Source organism: Rhinatrema bivittatum, chromosome 5 (genome assembly GCF_901001135.1).
Source record: "Rhinatrema bivittatum chromosome 5, aRhiBiv1.1, whole genome shotgun sequence".
NCBI classification, from domain to species: Eukaryota; Metazoa; Chordata; class Amphibia; order Gymnophiona; family Rhinatrematidae; genus Rhinatrema; species Rhinatrema bivittatum.
This window is the reverse complement of record NC_042619.1, coordinates 248,104,384-248,121,259: the sequence shown is the minus strand read 5'-3', so window position 1 is coordinate 248,121,259 and position 16,876 is coordinate 248,104,384. Positions and strand designations below refer to the sequence as shown.

Here is a 16,876-nt window from a genome sequence, read left to right as displayed (position 1 = left end):
AGGATGCCACAGGCATGCAGACAAAAGTATCTCACTCACTGTGGAGGCTACAACCGGCTAGGAAAGAATGCAGGTGCCTCTCCATGCAGTTCCTCTGGGACTGGAAGCTTTCCAACTTGTTAAGCAAAAGGAAGTTCTAGAACAAGGGTTCCCAACATGAGACTCCAAAGGGGCAGACTGAACAGCAAAAAAAAAAAAAAAAATCCCTAACAGCAAGAGTGCTGGATAAATGGAATTCCTTCCCAGGGAAAGTAGTCAGGGCAAAATTGGTATCAGAATTTTTAAAAGCATCAGATAAATACAGAGGATCCTTAGTTGCAAAGAAGTGAAGATGGAATCAAATGTTATCACAGATTCTGGTATTGCAGCAGGAAAAGAAAATGTGTAGAGTAGATGGTCTTTATCTGGATTCATTTTTCTGTTTCAAATCAACTATGCTCATTAAAATCTCAATGATTCTACTTCTTTTAGAGTGCTTTGCAAACTCTCAACATTAGCCAGAGAACGCAAGGGATACGTTAATTTAATACCAGATTTTAGAAAAGTAAAAACAAACTCTTGACAAGTCTGAACTCCTCAGTTGCCTCAAGACTCTGTCCTGGGCCCCTCTTCTCTATGTATGCTTCCTCCCCCAGTTTTCATAAGAAAAATTGCCATGCTGGGTCAGACCAAGGGTCCATCAAGCCACCTTTATGCTGACTCCCAAATCTCTCTCTCTACACCAGAAATTTCACCATAAATCCAACCTCATATGTCAGTGTGCTTGTCTGACATTGCTACCTGGATGTTCCACTGCTACCTTAAACAATGTGGCCAAGACAGAGCTCATTTCTCTTCTTCTTCCCTCTTTTTCTGTCTCTGTGGATGGCATTCTCCTCCTGCTTCTTTCGGCCCGTAACCTTGGAGTCATCTTTGTATGTCTCTCTCTCCTTCTCTATGCAAATCCAAAACACTACTAATGTGTGTCAGTTCACTGTAACATCACTACAACCCATCCCTATCTATCTTTCAGAGCATGCTACCGAAATGTTCACCCACTCTTTGATTTATCTCCCACTTAATCTTTGCTGGCCTCCTGCCAAAATGTCTTTCACTTATCTTTTTTCAATGTTACTATAAACATATAACCCCGCTTCTCAAGTCACTACATTGGTTTCTTGTCTGAAACTATATACAGTTCAAGCTTCTTTTACTCCCTATAAATGCATTCTGTCTGCAGCTCCTTATATCTATCTTCCCTTCTTTTTCCTTACACCCGTCCTCGTGAACTCCATTCATTGGACAAGTTGCTCTTATCTGTGCCCTTCTCCCCACCAGTACCTTGTTGTGCCACATGCCTAGAACAGACATTCTGAGTTGTATCATGCTCCCTTTCTCTGGCTGTTATTGAAATGCAGTTTCAAAACTCACCTTTCTGAAACTTCTTTTAAATCATAAGTACTTTTCTACAATAAGTACACTTCTCACAGACTCTTTTGTCATGCATTTTTGTTTTGACTGGATTGTAAGCTGTATGGAGCAAGGACGGTGTCTTATGTGTGTCTTTACAGTGCTATGTATGTCCAGTAGAGCTTTAAAAATGATTAGTTGTAGTAGTAGTAGTAACAAGAGGAGATAATACTCACTGTAAGTGGAACAATCTCAGATCTGTTGTCAGAAGCCTTCACAGATATGAAATTGTCTTAAGCCCGGTCACGCTTTCCTCTTCTGAAATCACAGAACAAAAAAACTATCCACCTTCTCTCCTCCTCCAAACTAACTATAGATAACTGCAACCCCATTTCCACCCAGCTCCAGTTCCCCAATATCTCCTCTGCCATCAAGCCCTCCATCTGTCACATCCTCAGTCTGTCACTTTTTACAGCCCTTCCTGCTGCCTTCATACATGCTGTGATCACACCACTTCACAAAAATCCTTTATTGGACCTGTTCTGCCTTGCCGATTGTCATCCCTTCTCTCTCCTTCCCTGTTTGTCAAAACTACTTTAAATAAGCTATTTACCGCCACTGCCTCAAATTTTTGTATGCCAACATATTCTTGATGTCCTCCAACCTTGAATTTGTCCTCCATATTCAACAGAGATGGTCCTTATTTACATAACTCTTGTTTACTCGCCCTTAATCTTCCAACATCACAGTAATGCAGACACAGCGCTTACCTCATGGTTTGACATCACCAATAGTATAGCCAACACCAACTGTCCCCTACAATCCAAAAGTGTCTGCCCACAAAACAACAAGAGTAAGAAACCATGGTATTCCCAAGAGTTAAAAAATCTCAAACAACTCCTTCGGAAATCTGAAAAGATCTGGCGCAAGGATCCCTCACAAACGCACCTGGCACAATTTAAATCCTCCCTAAATCTCTATAGTGACAAACTTAACAAGACAAAGCGAGACTTCTATGCCAACAAAATTCATCAATTCCAATACAACCCTAAAGTATTATACGATTACGTGAATTCTCTCACTAAAACAGCTACCCCTCACATCCCTGATGTAGTAGCCAAATCCAAATGTGAAGAACTTGCCACATTCTTCCAAACCAAAGTGGATAATTTGCTATCCAAGTTCTCTTCCTCTGCCAATCCTACCAACCACTTCGAATCTGACATCAATCAAACAAAAACCAGTAATTACACCAATGCCCTCTCCTCCCTAGACTGCACTTCATCATTAGAAATAGAAACCTTTATCAAGAAAGCCAAACCTTCCACCCATCCATCTGACACCATACCCACTAAACATCTTCTTACAATACCCAACATCATTGCCAAACCTTTAACAAAAATCATCAACCTATCCATTAGCTCTGGACAGGTGCCGCTCCCCCTGAAGCAGGCAATAGTCAAACCTATTCTAAAGAAGCCCAAACTTGACCCTTCTGATCCAGCTAATTATCGCCCCATATCCAATCTTCCATTCATCTCTAAACTACTTGAAAAAACTGTCAACAAGCAGCTCACAGAATACCTAGAAGAAAATCATATCCTGGCCTCTGCACAATACGGTTTTCGAAAATCTCATAGCACTGAAACTCTTTTCTTTCCCTGACAGACCACATTATCAAAGGATTTGAGAAAGGGCAATCATACATTCTTGCCTTCCTTGACATCTCCTCCGCATTCGACACCGTTAGCCATCCCATTCTCCTACAGCGGCTAACTGAAATCGGTATTACAGGTGTTGCCCACAATTGGTTCAACTCCTACCTTAGTAATAGAGATTACAAAATCCAGCTAGGAAATCACGTATCCAAGGCCATCCCCCTCAACCGAGGTGTCCCTCAGGGATCCTCCCTATCCTCAACCCTATTCAATATTTACATTCTGCCCCTCTGTTACTTCCTCTCCAGTCTAAACCTCCCTCATTACATATATGCTGATGATGTTCAGCTGCTTATACCCATCACTGACTCCCTATCAAAAACCATGGACTTCTGGAATGAAACCCTCCATTCCATTAACAATCTCCTTTCCTCCATCCACCTTGCTCTTAATACTAAAAAAACTGAAATTATGCTCATCTCACCCCAAAGCCAACCGATCCTCCCCCCTCTTCCTCAGTTCCAATTTGCTCAACAAGTCCGTGATTTGGGTATCATTCTTGATGGTCACGTCACACTAAAGAAATTCATAAATAACATTCTAAAAGACGGCTTCTTTAAACTCCACACACTAAAAAAAACTCAAACCCTTATTACATCCCCCCGATTTCCGTACAGTTCTCCAAACCACAATCTTCGCCAAAACCGACTACTGCAATTCCCTACTCCTCGGCCTACCTAACAATGCCATCCATCCCATTCAAATCTTACAAAACACCACAGCCCGGATCTTGACCAATTTACGTAGACATGACCATATTACACCTGTTCTAAAAGACCTACATTGGCTTCCAATAGCCTCCCGCATACAATATAAGGCTCTCTCTCTCATCCACAAAGCCCTATACAATCCCGAAATGAACTGGTTCAATGAATCCTTCCGTTTTCACCAGTCTAATAAGCCCACCAGACTAGCACATCTCGCAACCATGCCTATCCCCTCTCCTAAACTCTATAAACTCACTTCCACAAGAGCCCGTGCACTATCGATAGCCGGGCCGACCCTCTGGAACAAAATGCCTGTTGAACTACGGCAAGAAGAATGCCTCAAATCCTTCAAGCGGAAGCTCAAGACCTGGCTCTTTGCAAAAGCATACACTTAATTTTTCACTATACCTCACCACTGTCCCCACTCTCCCCATTCCTCCCCTGTTTCCCATTCTACCGCCCCTCTCTCCCCTCCCCTTTTCTCCACCACCTTCTTTTCTTTCTCTCTGCCCCTCCTCTTTCCTCGCTCTCCTCCCTTCTCTTCCCCATCTTATCTCCTAGCCTGATTAAAATTAACCTCATAGTTTTCTTTCTTTTGTACATATGTATATAATTGCAAACTTTGTTTATAATTTTATTGCAAAACTTCCCATGTTATTGTTCCCCCTCTCGTTAATGCCTTGTTATCATGTTTTTACTGTTCAATGTAAAGCGCCATGCCGTGCGTTTGTTTTTGCGTTACAATGTGAACCGATATGATATCCTGGATGAATGTCGGTATATAAAAATTTTAAATAAATAAATAAAATACAATATTAAATAGTGCTTAAAATACAAAATTATGCACAATATAAAACCAACAGTTTATTGCCTGTCCAGCTATCCTTTAACCTATCTACCACCTGATAATAATAAGTAAACAGCCATGATTTAGTCAATTTCCTAAATTTCATATAACATAAGAAGCGCCATAATGGATCAAACCAAAGGTCCATGAAGCCCAGGATCCTGTCTACAACAATGGCCAGTCCAGGTTGCCTGGAATTACCTGGTAGATCCTAATAGGGAGACCCATTCCTTGTTACTCACTCCCAGAGACATTGTTAACTTTTCCCACAGTCTACTTGGGTAATAATGGTATATGGGCGTTTCCTCCGGGAATGTGTTCAAATCCATTTTAAACTCAGATATGCTATTCGCCTTGACCACATCATCCAGAAAAAATTCCACAGCTTTATTGCATGTTGTGTGGAAAAAAAAAAACCCACTGGCTCCAATTATTTTTAAATCAACTACTTGTTATTTTCATGGTGTGTCCCCATGTTTTAGTATTAAAGAGTACATAACCCCCCCATTCCACCTCTATCATATCTTCTCTCAATTGTCTCTTCTCCAAGTTGAAAAGCCCTAACCCACGGAGCCTCTATTTATAGAGAAGCCATTATATCCCACTGTGTATCAATGAAGTCCATTCCACAGCACAAGCCTATAATAATTAAAGACTATGAGGTGAGTACATGTCAATCTTACTTTGTCCAAGGCTGGGAAACCCAACAATCAGGCCAATACAGTACAGTGTGTTCGGCAGAGCGCACTGTTAACCCGTGTTTGGACGGGCTAGCTTTACCCCTTATTCAGTAAGGAGTAATAAGCACGTCAAAAACGCGTGTCCAACCCCCCCCCCCGAAACTAATAACGCCCGCAACATGTTATTCCTGCATGATTCAGTAAGTAAAATGTGCAGCCAAGCCGCACATTTTACTTTCAGAAATTAGCGCCTACCCAAAGGTAGGCGTTAATTTCTGTCAGCGCCAGAAAAGTGCACAGAAAAGCAGTAAAAACTGCTTTTCTGTACACCCTCCGACTTAATATCATGGCTACATTGGCTCCCTATCTGCTTCTGCATAAAATTCCAAACTTTTTATATTTGCTCAATTTTGCCAGCGTCCGGTTTCTGAACCCAAAATTGAGCGTCTGTTGTCAAACTCGCTGACAGTCGCCGCTCCTGTCAAAAAAGAGGCACTAGGGATGCGCTAGTGTCCCTAGTGCCTTTTTTTACCACAGGCCCTCATTTGCATGCAGGCCGATACTAAATCGTGCGCACAGGAGAGTGGCCTGTGCGCTCGCCCGCTCTCCCGCGACTTTTACTGTATCGGCCCGAATGCTTGCTAGGAAGACCGCAGTGACCGAACAGGCTCAAATTTTGTTAACACTTCTGCCTCTAATGAACACACTGAAAAATTAATGTAAGAATTCTGCACTTTCTAGCTTCAATGGGTAGCCAATGAAGCTCCCATAACAGGGCATCACATGTTTGTTTTTCTTTGCCCCAACAGAACTTGGCAGCAATATTTTAAAACGATCTTTACCCTCCTTGACCTATCCGCTGCTTTTGACTTCAATGGTCATCATTCATTTCTTAGCACCCAATCCTTGCTTCAATTTTGAGATTCAGTCCAATTTTGATTTTCTCTTCTTACCTCTCTCAGGACACTTTCAGTGTAACCTCTGGAGGATTCTCTTCCACTTCTATTCCATTATCAGTTGATGCGTCTCAAAACTCTATCCTGGGTCCTCTTTTCTTCTCTCTATATATCTTTTCCCTTTAAAATCTGATCTCCTCCCATGGTTTCCAGTACCATCTTTATGCCCAAACAAGTAGATAAGGCAATGGCAAAATCCATAAAGATGCACAGGGAGAGGAACGGTCATCAGAAGGTGGTGATATTGCCCCTATATAAATCCCTAGCAAGCCCTCATTTGAAATACTGTGTACAATTCTGGAGACCACCCCCTCAAGAAGCTATAAACCAGATGGAATCAGTCCAGAGTGTGGCTACTAAAATGGTCAGTGGTCTTCACCATAAAATGAGGACAAAGCTCTAAAAATTTAGGGGAAGGAGGGATAGGGGAAATATGATAGATAGACATGTAAATACTTGCAATGCACAAAAATCGTGCTTCTTTCAATAAGGGGCACTGGAATGAGAGGTCATGGGATGAAGGTTAAAAGGGGTTAGACTCAGGAGTAATCTAAGAAAACATTTCTTTACAGAAATGGAACAGCCTCCTAGTGGAGGTGATAGCAACAAACACAATATCTGAATTCAAGAAAGCATGGGGTAAGCACACGGAACCTCTGAAGGAGTGGTGGCTAAGCAGTTGGAGTGGATGGACAGACTAGCTAGGCCATCTGGTCTTTTTCTGCCACCATGTTTCTATGTTGATAACTTCAAAAACTACCTCTCTCTACCAGAACTCTCATTGAGAAACCAAACACAAATCTGAATTGGCCTGTCTAACCATGACCTTAAATGCATGGTTTTCCTCATCATCTCCCAAACCCATCCCTTCCTTTCTGAACATACTACCAGAATCCTTATCCACTCTCTTATCACCTCCTGCTTAGACTATTGAAACCTTCTCATCATGAGTCTGCAGCTGAACCATAACCATATAATCCCTTCCTCAAATCACTACATCGGCTCCCTATCTGCTTTTGCATAAAATTCCAAACTTTTTATACTTGCTTACCAGTGCATTCACTCTACACCTCATTGCCTCACATCTCATTTCCCCATGAACACCTTTTCCTAAACTTCATTCATTTGTCAAACTGCTCTTATTTGTGCTCTTCTCAGCCACTGCCAGATCACTTTGCACAAAGTGCGTGGAATAACCTGACAAAGAATGCCATACTTTCTCTCTTACCAGACTCAAATCCATCCTAAACATTCACCACTTTGAGGCCACTTTTATACTTGAACCTTAATTCTCTTCCACATGGCTTTCTTGACTTTAACAATTTTCCATGTATCTATGCTCCCAAACAGGGATGTCAGAAGGGGCAGGTGAAAGGGACTTATTTCTATCACACCAGAGCTTCCCCACTGTAAAAAAAACAGTGGAGGTAAGCTCCGATGTGGTTGTTCCACAATGGTCCTGCTCCCAGAAACTCTTATGAAAGTCTTTAAGAAAGAAAGAGTAATAACTTCTACAGAAGGCTTCCTACTCTCTTGCACTTCATAAGAACATGAGAACTTGCCATACTGGATCAGATTACTCTTTACTGGCTTCTCCTCCAGGAATTTGTTCAAACCTTTTTTAAACCCAGTTATGCTAACTGCCTAAACTACATTATCTGGTAATGAATTTAATCCTGGGGGAATTCTGCGCTACTGTGGAGCGCAGAATTTGCGCAGAATTCCCCCCTGCGCAGAATTGCCAAATTCTGCACAGAAAATATCAGGAGACCCCAGCATGCCACGAACGGAGCGCGAGAAGACGAAGGCCCGCATGTGCCCCGGGACGCGCTCTACTCGCAGCAAAAATGAAGGCCCTGGCGCACCGTTCGCAGTGAAGATGGAAGGCCCCCTTGTCGCGAATGGAGTGTGCTCCTCTCACGGCGAAGATAAAGGCCCTGGTGAAAGAGAATGTGTGTGTGAGAGGAGAGGAAGAGGGGGTGTGAGAGCAGGGAGAGAGGTATGAGAGAGGGGAGGGGTGTGGGGTGAGAGAGCAGGAGGGTGTGAGCATGGGAGGTAAGAAAGCAGTGGGGGGATGCTTGAGTGTGGGTTTCAGAGAGAGGGAGCCTATATTAGGCGATTGTGAAGGAGTGAGTATGTGTGAGAGAGATTGGGAGCTCGTATGTATGAAAAAGGGATCAAGTGTATGTGAGGGTGCTAGCCTGTGTGAAGGGATTGTGTATGTGTGAGATAGAGCCTGTGTGAGGGGGTGTGTGAGAGAGACACATAGGTAGCCTGTGTGAGGATGTATGTGTGAGAGAGAAAGGGAGCTTGTGTGGGTGTGTATGCAAGAGAGAGGGCCCTGTATGAGGGGATGTGTGTATGCGAGAGAGTCTGTATGAGGGGGTGTGTATGTGTACTAGACAGAGGGAGCATGTGTGTGTGAGAGAGGGAGGGACAGAGGGAGCCTGTGTGAGGGGCAGTACTGAGAACAGTGTCAAACTCTGGGACTGGCAATAAGAGTGGAAGGGGTTGAGCTTAGAGTTGGAGGGGAGAGATATTGGCAGGTGGAGGAGATGGGGCCTGAGAGGGCAAAGTGGCCAGGGGAGTAGGGAGAGCAAGCGGAAGGGACTCTCTTACAGTGAATTTCTAGGGAAATTCTGCTCAAAATATTTAAAATTCTGCATCTTTAAGTAATAAATTTTTTCTGTTTTAATTTAAAATGTAATTACTTAAAGACTGTCATGTAAATTGTGTTATTTTGACCAATAAAAGGTTTGCAGAATTTTAAGTTTTTGTGCGCAGAATTCTCCAAGATTATGAATTCCACATCTTAATTGTGCACTGAATGAAAAAGAATTTTTTCTCCAATTTATTTTGAATGTGCTACTTAATTTCATGGAGTCCCCCCTGGTCTTTGTATTTTTTGAAAGAGTAAATAACTGATTTATATTTACCCATACTATTCCACTCATGATTTTATAGATCTCTATCATATCTCCCCCCCCCCGATGTCTCTTCTCCAAGCTGAGCAGACCCAACTCCTTTTGCCTTTTCTCATAGAGGAGCCTTTGCTTCCCCTTTATCATTTTGGTCACCCTTCTCTGGACCATTTCTAATGCAACTAAATCTTTTTTGAGATGCGGCAACCAGAACTTCATACAGTACTCCAGGTGTGGCCTCACCATGGAGCAATACAGAAGCCTTATGACTTGCCGTTTTATTCTCCATTCCTTTTCTAATAATTCCTAACATTGTTTGCTTTTTTGACCATTGCCACACGTTGAACCAAGTATTTTAGAATATTGTCAACCCAGTATGACACCCAGGTCCTTTTCCTGGGTAGTAATTCCTAGTATGGAACCTAACATGATGGAAGTACGATGTGGGTTACTTTTCCCCCATGTACATCACTTTGCACTTGTCCACATTAAATTTCATCTGCCATTTAAATGGCAGTCTTCAAGTCTTGCAAGATCCTCCTGAAATTTTTCACAATCTGATTGTGATTTAACAACTCAGAATAATTTTGAATCATCTGCAAATCTGATCACTTCGCTCATTGTTCCCTTTTCCAGATCATTTATAAATATATTAAAAAGCATCTGTCCCAGTACAGATCCTTGAGGCACTTCACTGAGAAAACGGACCATTCATTTAGTCCTATTCTCTGCTTCCTATCTTTTAACCAGTTTGCAATCCACAATAGGACAATGCCTCCTATCCCATGACTTTTTTTTTTAATAGATAAATATATTTTTCTGAATAGTAAAACTTTACCACAGTAAAACAGATACTGTGTTGACAGTCTTCACACAACATATCAATGAAAATATGTTTCAAATAGAAATACATGCAAAACAGCAAATACCCCTGATGTGAGTATAAAACAGTGAGTGTCTCATGGAACATGTTGTCAAACGCAGTCTGAAAATCCAAATACACTACATCCACATGTTTATTATCCCCTTCAAATAAATGTAGCAGATGGGTAAGATTTCCCTTATGTAAATCCATGCTATCTGTATCGCATTAAACCATGTCTTTCTATATGTTCTGTGATTTTGATGTTTAGAACACTTTCCACTATTTTTCCTGGCACTGAAGTCAGGCTAACCGGTCTGTAATTTCCTGGATCGCCCCGGAGCCCTTTTTAAATATCAGGGTTACATTAGCCACCCTCCAGTCTTCAGATACAATGGATGATTTTAATGATAGAATACAAATTTTTACTAATAGGTCTGAAATTTCATTTTTTAGTTCCTTCAGAACCCTGGGGTGTATACCATCCGGTCCAGGTGATTTACTACTCTTCAGTTTGTCAATCAGGCCTATCACATCTTATAGGTTTACTGTGATTTGGTTCAGTCCATCTGAATCATTACCCATGAAAACCTTCTCCAGAATGGGTATCTCCCCAACATCCTCTTCAGTAAACACCGAAACAAAGAAATCATTTAATCTTTCCACTATGGCCTTATCTTCTCTAAGTGCTCCTTTAACCCCTCGATAATCTAACGGTCCAAATGACTCCCTCGCAGGCTTTCTGCTTTGGAGATATTTTTAAAAGTTTTTACTGTGAGTTTTAGCTTCTACGGCCAACTTCGTTTCAAATTCTCTCAGTCATCACTATTGAAAATAGTCGCCAGCACAGGTATATCCCCAATATCCTCTTGAGAAAACTTTGAAGCAAAGAATTCATTGTCCTTCCACGATGGCTTATATTCTCTAAGTGTTCCTTTAACCCCTTGACCATCTAATGGTCCTACCAACTCCCTCACAAGCTTCCTGCTTTGGATATATTTTTAAAAGTTTTTATTATGAGTTTTTGCCTCTATGGCCAACTTCTTTTCAAATTCTCTTTTAGCCTGCCTTATCAATGTTTTCCATCTAACTTGCCAATGCTTATGCTTTTTCCTATTTTCCTCAAATAGATCCTTTTTTCCAATTTTTAAAAGAAGCTCTTTTTGCTAAAACAGCCTCTTTCACCTCATCTTTTAATCATGCTGGAAGACATTTGGCCTTCCTTCCATTATATTTTTTTTTTTTTAATGAGTGGAATACATCTGGACTGGGCTTCAAAGTTGCTATTTTTAAACAATGACCATGCTTGATGTAAACTCAACCTTTATAACTGCACCTTTCAGTTTTTCTATTTTCCTCATTTTATCACTGTCTCCTTTTTAAAAGTTTAATGCTAGAGTTGTAGATTTACTTAATGTCCTCCCAGTTATTAAGTCAAATTTGATTGCACTATGATCACTGCTGCTGAGTGGCACTACCAGTGTTACCTCTTGCACCAAATCCTGAATTCCACTAAGAATTAGGTCTACAATGGCTTCCCCTCTCATCAGTTTCCAGACCAACTGCTCCATGTGGCAGTCATTTATTTCATCTAGAAACTTTACCTCACTAGCATGTCCTGATGTTACATTTACTCAGTTAATATTGGAGGGGGGAGGTGTAAGTGAAATCTTCCATTATTACCATATTTTTCGGACTATAAGGCGCACCGGATTATAAGGCGCAGCGCATTAAATGAAACAAAGCACCCGGGCGCCGGGTCTAAGGCTCTGCCTGCACGGCTCAGAGCCTTTTTTTTTAATCGGTTGCGCCCTTTAAAACTACGGTACTTTTTTATTATCCCCCCAATGCCCCCGGGCGCAGCGACAGGCAGATCGGCAAGGCCAAGCAAAAGATTGCGTTTAAACGCGCTGATGCTCCTCCTCCTTCCTGCCTGTGCGTCCCCGGAAGTAAACGTTGCCGGAGCCGCGTGGGCAGGAAGGAGGGGAAGCATCAGCGCGTGCAGAAGTGGAGCAGCACTTGCGTTTACGGACCGCCGCGAATCTCAAGTCGCAGCGGCCCGAGAAGAAGAGGAGGCCCGGTAGTAGGGCCACTGCAGAGCCCATCCTGCGGCGACCCGCAAAGAGAAGGCCTAGAGGTGAGTGAGAGCCTGTGCTTGAGCAACACAGCATGTGGGAGTGAGAGACTGAGTGTATGAGACACAGCACGTGACAGTGAGAGCCAGTGTGTGTGTGTGAGAGAGAGAAATGCATGTGAGAATGAGAACCTGTGTGTTTGAGGGAAGAAGATGGAGAGAAAAGAAACAGAAAAAAAGACAATATAAAAGGAGTGGCAGCAGAAGAATTCATATATAAGGCACACCAGATTATAAGGCGCACTTCCGATTTCTGAGAAAATCGTAGGTTTTTATGTGCGCCTTATAGTCCGAAAAATACGGTACTGTGCTAATAAATTTATTAGCTTCCCTTATTTGTTAGCATTTCATCATCCATATGTTCATATTGTCTAGGACCCTCACCACTACACTCTTTCCCATCACAAGTGGAATTTCCACCTATAAAGGATTCTATTGTACATTTATCCTCCTGCAGGATCTTTATCCTGTTGGACACTATGCTATCCCTAACATAAAACACCACCCGCCCCCACCAGGCTGATCAACCCTATCATTGCGATATAATTCATAGCCTGATAAAGCAGTGTCCCCAGTGGTTATCCTCCATTCAACAGGTCTCTGATATGCCAATTATGTGTACCTCTTCATTCAGTGCTATACATTCTAACTCTACCATCTTACTTTTTAGACTTCTGGCATTAGCATATAGAAATTTAAAGTATGCTTTTTGTTAGTATTAATAATCTGCTTATTTACATAGAAATAACAGAAAAAGACTGTATGGCTCATCCAGTCTGCCCAGCTGTCCAATTAATTTAGCATTAAAATTCTCATCTCTTCCTTAGAGATCCCCTGAATTTATCCCACACTTTCTTGAATTCAGATACTGTTTTTGTCTCCACTACTTCCACTGGGAGGTTGTTCCATACATCCACCATCCTCTCTGAAAAAGAAATATTTTCTAAGATTACTCCTGAGTCTACCCCCTTTCAACCAGGATTATTTTGGAATCTTTTAACACAGGCGGTTCTTTTACTTATAAGCACGTGGTCTACTACTGCTTTTATTCGAACCTCTCCATCAGGATGCCCTAACTCCACTATTTACCAGTAATATCCTTTGAAGATACCTCCCTCTGAACCATGTGCTGCTGAAAGACTGTTGACATTCTCCTGTGTTCTAGTTTAAATCTTCTCTATCTCCTTTTTAAAGGCTAGCTCCAGCAGCTTGGTTCCACCCTGGAGCCTATCCTTTCAGAACAGGTTCCCCCTTTCACAAAATGTTGCCCAGTTCCTAATAAAACCAAAGCTCTCTTCCCTACACCATCGTCTCATCCACACATTGAGATTCCAGAGCTCTGCCTGCCTCTGGGGTCCTACGCAAGCAATGGGGATTAATTCAGAGAATGCCACCCTCAAGGTTCTGGATTTCAACTTTCTACCTAAAAGCCTAAATTTGGCTTCCAGGATCTCACTCCCACACCGTCCTATGTTGTTGGTGTCCATATGGCTCCTTCTCCAGCACTGTCCAAAATCTTATCTAGGTAATGTATGAGGTCCACCACCTTCGCACCAGACATGCAAGTTACCAAGTGATCCACACATCCACCAGCAATCCAACTATCTACATTCCTAATAATCAAATCACCAACTATGATGGCTGACCTAACCCTTCCTACCTGAGCACTAGCCCTTGGAGATTCATTCTTGGTGTGAGAGGATAATGCATCATCTGGAGAGCAGGTCCTTACTATAGGATTACTTCCTGCTACACCACGGTAATGCTCTCTGACCAGGTAATCTTGTCCTTCCAAAGCAGCACAGGGGCTGCCGGCCTGGAGTTGGGACTTGGCTAATATGTCCCTGAATGTCTCCTCTATATACTTCTCTCTCCCCCTCACTTCTTCCAGATCTGCCACTCTAGCCTCCAGAAATCAGACTCGTTCTCTGAGAGCCAGGAGCTTGTTGCACAGGGTGCATACATACAACCTTTCACCAACTGGTACAAAATCATACATGTGGCATCAGTGCAAAAGACTAGTTAATTTATATTGCTATGGGAGTGGGATGTATAACTTGGGAGTCCTTAAAATGTATGTGTATTTAATGTTAATTTGGAAATAACCTGCAAAGGGACAATTAATCCAATTGATAAAGGGATAGGTCACCCCTAGGATCAATCCTTGACTGATGTTTTATGTGGAAATGACTCTTGCCTTCTTATATGATATAAGAGTTTATAAATCAAAGAATGAGCTTAAGGTAGGTGGGCAGGAAAGAAAGACAATAGAAAAGAAATTTCTTACCTCATTGCTCTTTTTTGTTTTGTTTTTTTTCAAATCAGTCACACACACACACTAAAAGAAATTACTTACCTTTCCTGGCTTTTAATCAAGGCAAACACACACATGAAGTTAATTTACCCCACAATTTCTCCTCTTCCCAAAGTTTTAAGTCCCAATATTAACCAGCAAGCAATACTTACCAATTCTCTTCAGCCACCAGCCAAATCATCATCTTCTCTCAATAATCCCTCAGGAGTTAAAAAGTTATATGCTTCCTTCTTAACAGAGAAGGACTGAGGACGAGTTTATGCTACTGCCCTTCAACCATACTACTCAACCATCCACCTAGTTCCTGCTTTTCTTATACAGACTATTAATGGCACAGAGGACAGATAAACATTTTTGGAAGGGCTTAAGATTTCCACCCTAAGAAGCTTCATTTCTTGCAAATCAAAATGTTTCAGATTTCATTATTATTGTCATTTGTGTAGTGCTTTACAGAGATACACAAGAGACTATAAACTCCAAGCAGCAGTCAAGAGAGACAGACAAGACACACCTACAAAGATCAAATAAAACGCTTTGAGTTAATGTAGTGAAGTCATGATTATGGAGAAACCAGGTGGGTTACAGTTGGGATTAGTTGAGGAACAGACATCTTTGAGTAATTCTCTCTCCAAAGTTCTCAAAATAGAATCTAGAAAAGTCCTATCACTAACAGTGAGAAGACAGCAGAAACTGCCTTATCTCCAAAATGCAAATACTAAAAAGTGAAAAAACATTATGCACAGACTCCAAACAAAGCCTTGAATAAGCCTTTCTTCCCTGTCTCCTGTTTAAATTAAGTATTTTGTTGAGCAAAAGCTCCATTTTCCAAAGAATTTCCCCATTCTCTCTGCACCAGAAAATTCTTCAAAAAATAGGGACTTGAAAGAGCAACATGGGGTGGCATTTGTATCTTAATATTTCATACACCTGCTTGCACAACACTTACCTTATCCTTCTCATGAGGGAGGAGAGATACTGGGGGAAGACAGGAGAGAGATTCAAAACCCTGTTTCCCATCTGTGCCCCCTTTAGTGTTGAGCCGATAAAGAGGTCCCTCTTTAAGAATTCTGCCATGCCCTACGGCACGTTTGATAGCCAATCGCAGCTGTTGGTGAAAGGTAGAGGAAGCACTACCCCCACAATATACAGCCACATCTTTCTGCCTTTTCAAAAAATGTTCAATATTCTTAAGTGTGGAGCCACTGGGACTTGCTAGGCCCTCAATTGCCCACTTAATCAATTTATTCCAGTCAACATTTTGTTTACCATCCAGCTTTCCATGGTTTTGTGGTTTAGGAAGAGATAACCTCCCTGGGTTATCAGGATCTTTGTAGGAGTTGAGTCCCTTATTTGAGACTTTCAGAATCGTTCCATCTTTAACGCTTAACTCTAACTGTTCCAGAGCAGTTTTGCGGTCTAGGCCATGGGATGAAGAGACAGCGTTGCATATCCTCTCCTCAGATGGGCGTTGTTTTTGCTTCTTCACCTTTTTTATCGCCTCCAGAATCCACTCTGTGTATAGCGGGTTTGCGAGTTTAACCATGGTGAAGAACTCTGTAAATCCATAGAGTTTTAGCCCTTATCCCAGTGCTGCACTAACTTCACATGATGGGAAAACGGATTCTCGGATTCTAGGAAGCAGTAAATCATAGCATAACGTGATCAACACCAGTCACTCCCTCCTTAAATAAAAACAAGTTTTCTGAAAGAACCTTTAAAAAAATGTGTTTCAGAAACTTCTTCAGGTTTACCAATAAATCCCAGAATGACTGTCAGTTCAATTTATTTTCAAAAATGTAAAAATTCCACACATCTCACAACCCTAGTTCCAACCTCTGCATTCGGTTTCTGGTCTCACATCCAATAAATATGAGTATTAAACCTGAAAGAAAAAAAAAAAGAAATGTCAATTCCAACAAACCTGGAAAAAAAAAATCTAATACTGCAATTCTCAGAGGGTTTTCACCATGACAAAGATGCAAAGAATGTATCACTGTAGGACCCATCCCTGGATTGCTGAGCTTCTTAATAAACCTCCAGTGTGAAACAGCATTAAAGGATGAGCGACAGGCAACAGAAGATACTGGTGAATGGAATTTTCTCCAAGGAAAGGAGATACTCCATTGATAACTTTAGACTGATCCCTAAAAGTTACATTAAATATTTTTGAACATGAATAAACCCAACAAATATCACATGCCAAAGTCATCAACAGAGAAGATACTTACAATGATAAACCTACACCAAAATACCAAGGCATAAACAAAAAATGTTCAGACTGCAGAGGTATTAACTGATAACCATAGACAGAATAAAGTAGGACACAAACTAATCACTGCAACTAAAGG

At 41.5% G+C, this 16,876-nt stretch overlaps 1 protein-coding gene across 2 annotated transcripts in view; it reads right to left on the bottom strand.

The window, feature by feature from the left end:
* The window catches only part of KAT6A (lysine acetyltransferase 6A), a 333,161-nt gene that overhangs the window by 313,098 nt on the left and 3,187 nt on the right, over positions 1 to 16,876 (bottom strand). For both annotated transcript variants that reach the window (XM_029603716.1, XM_029603717.1), the window contains exon 2: positions 15,475 to 16,410. In XM_029603716.1, the coding sequence (XP_029459576.1) occupies positions 15,475 to 16,071 (597 nt within the window). In that variant the 5' untranslated portion in view covers positions 16,072 to 16,410. The remainder of the gene's footprint in view (positions 1 to 15,474; positions 16,411 to 16,876) is intronic.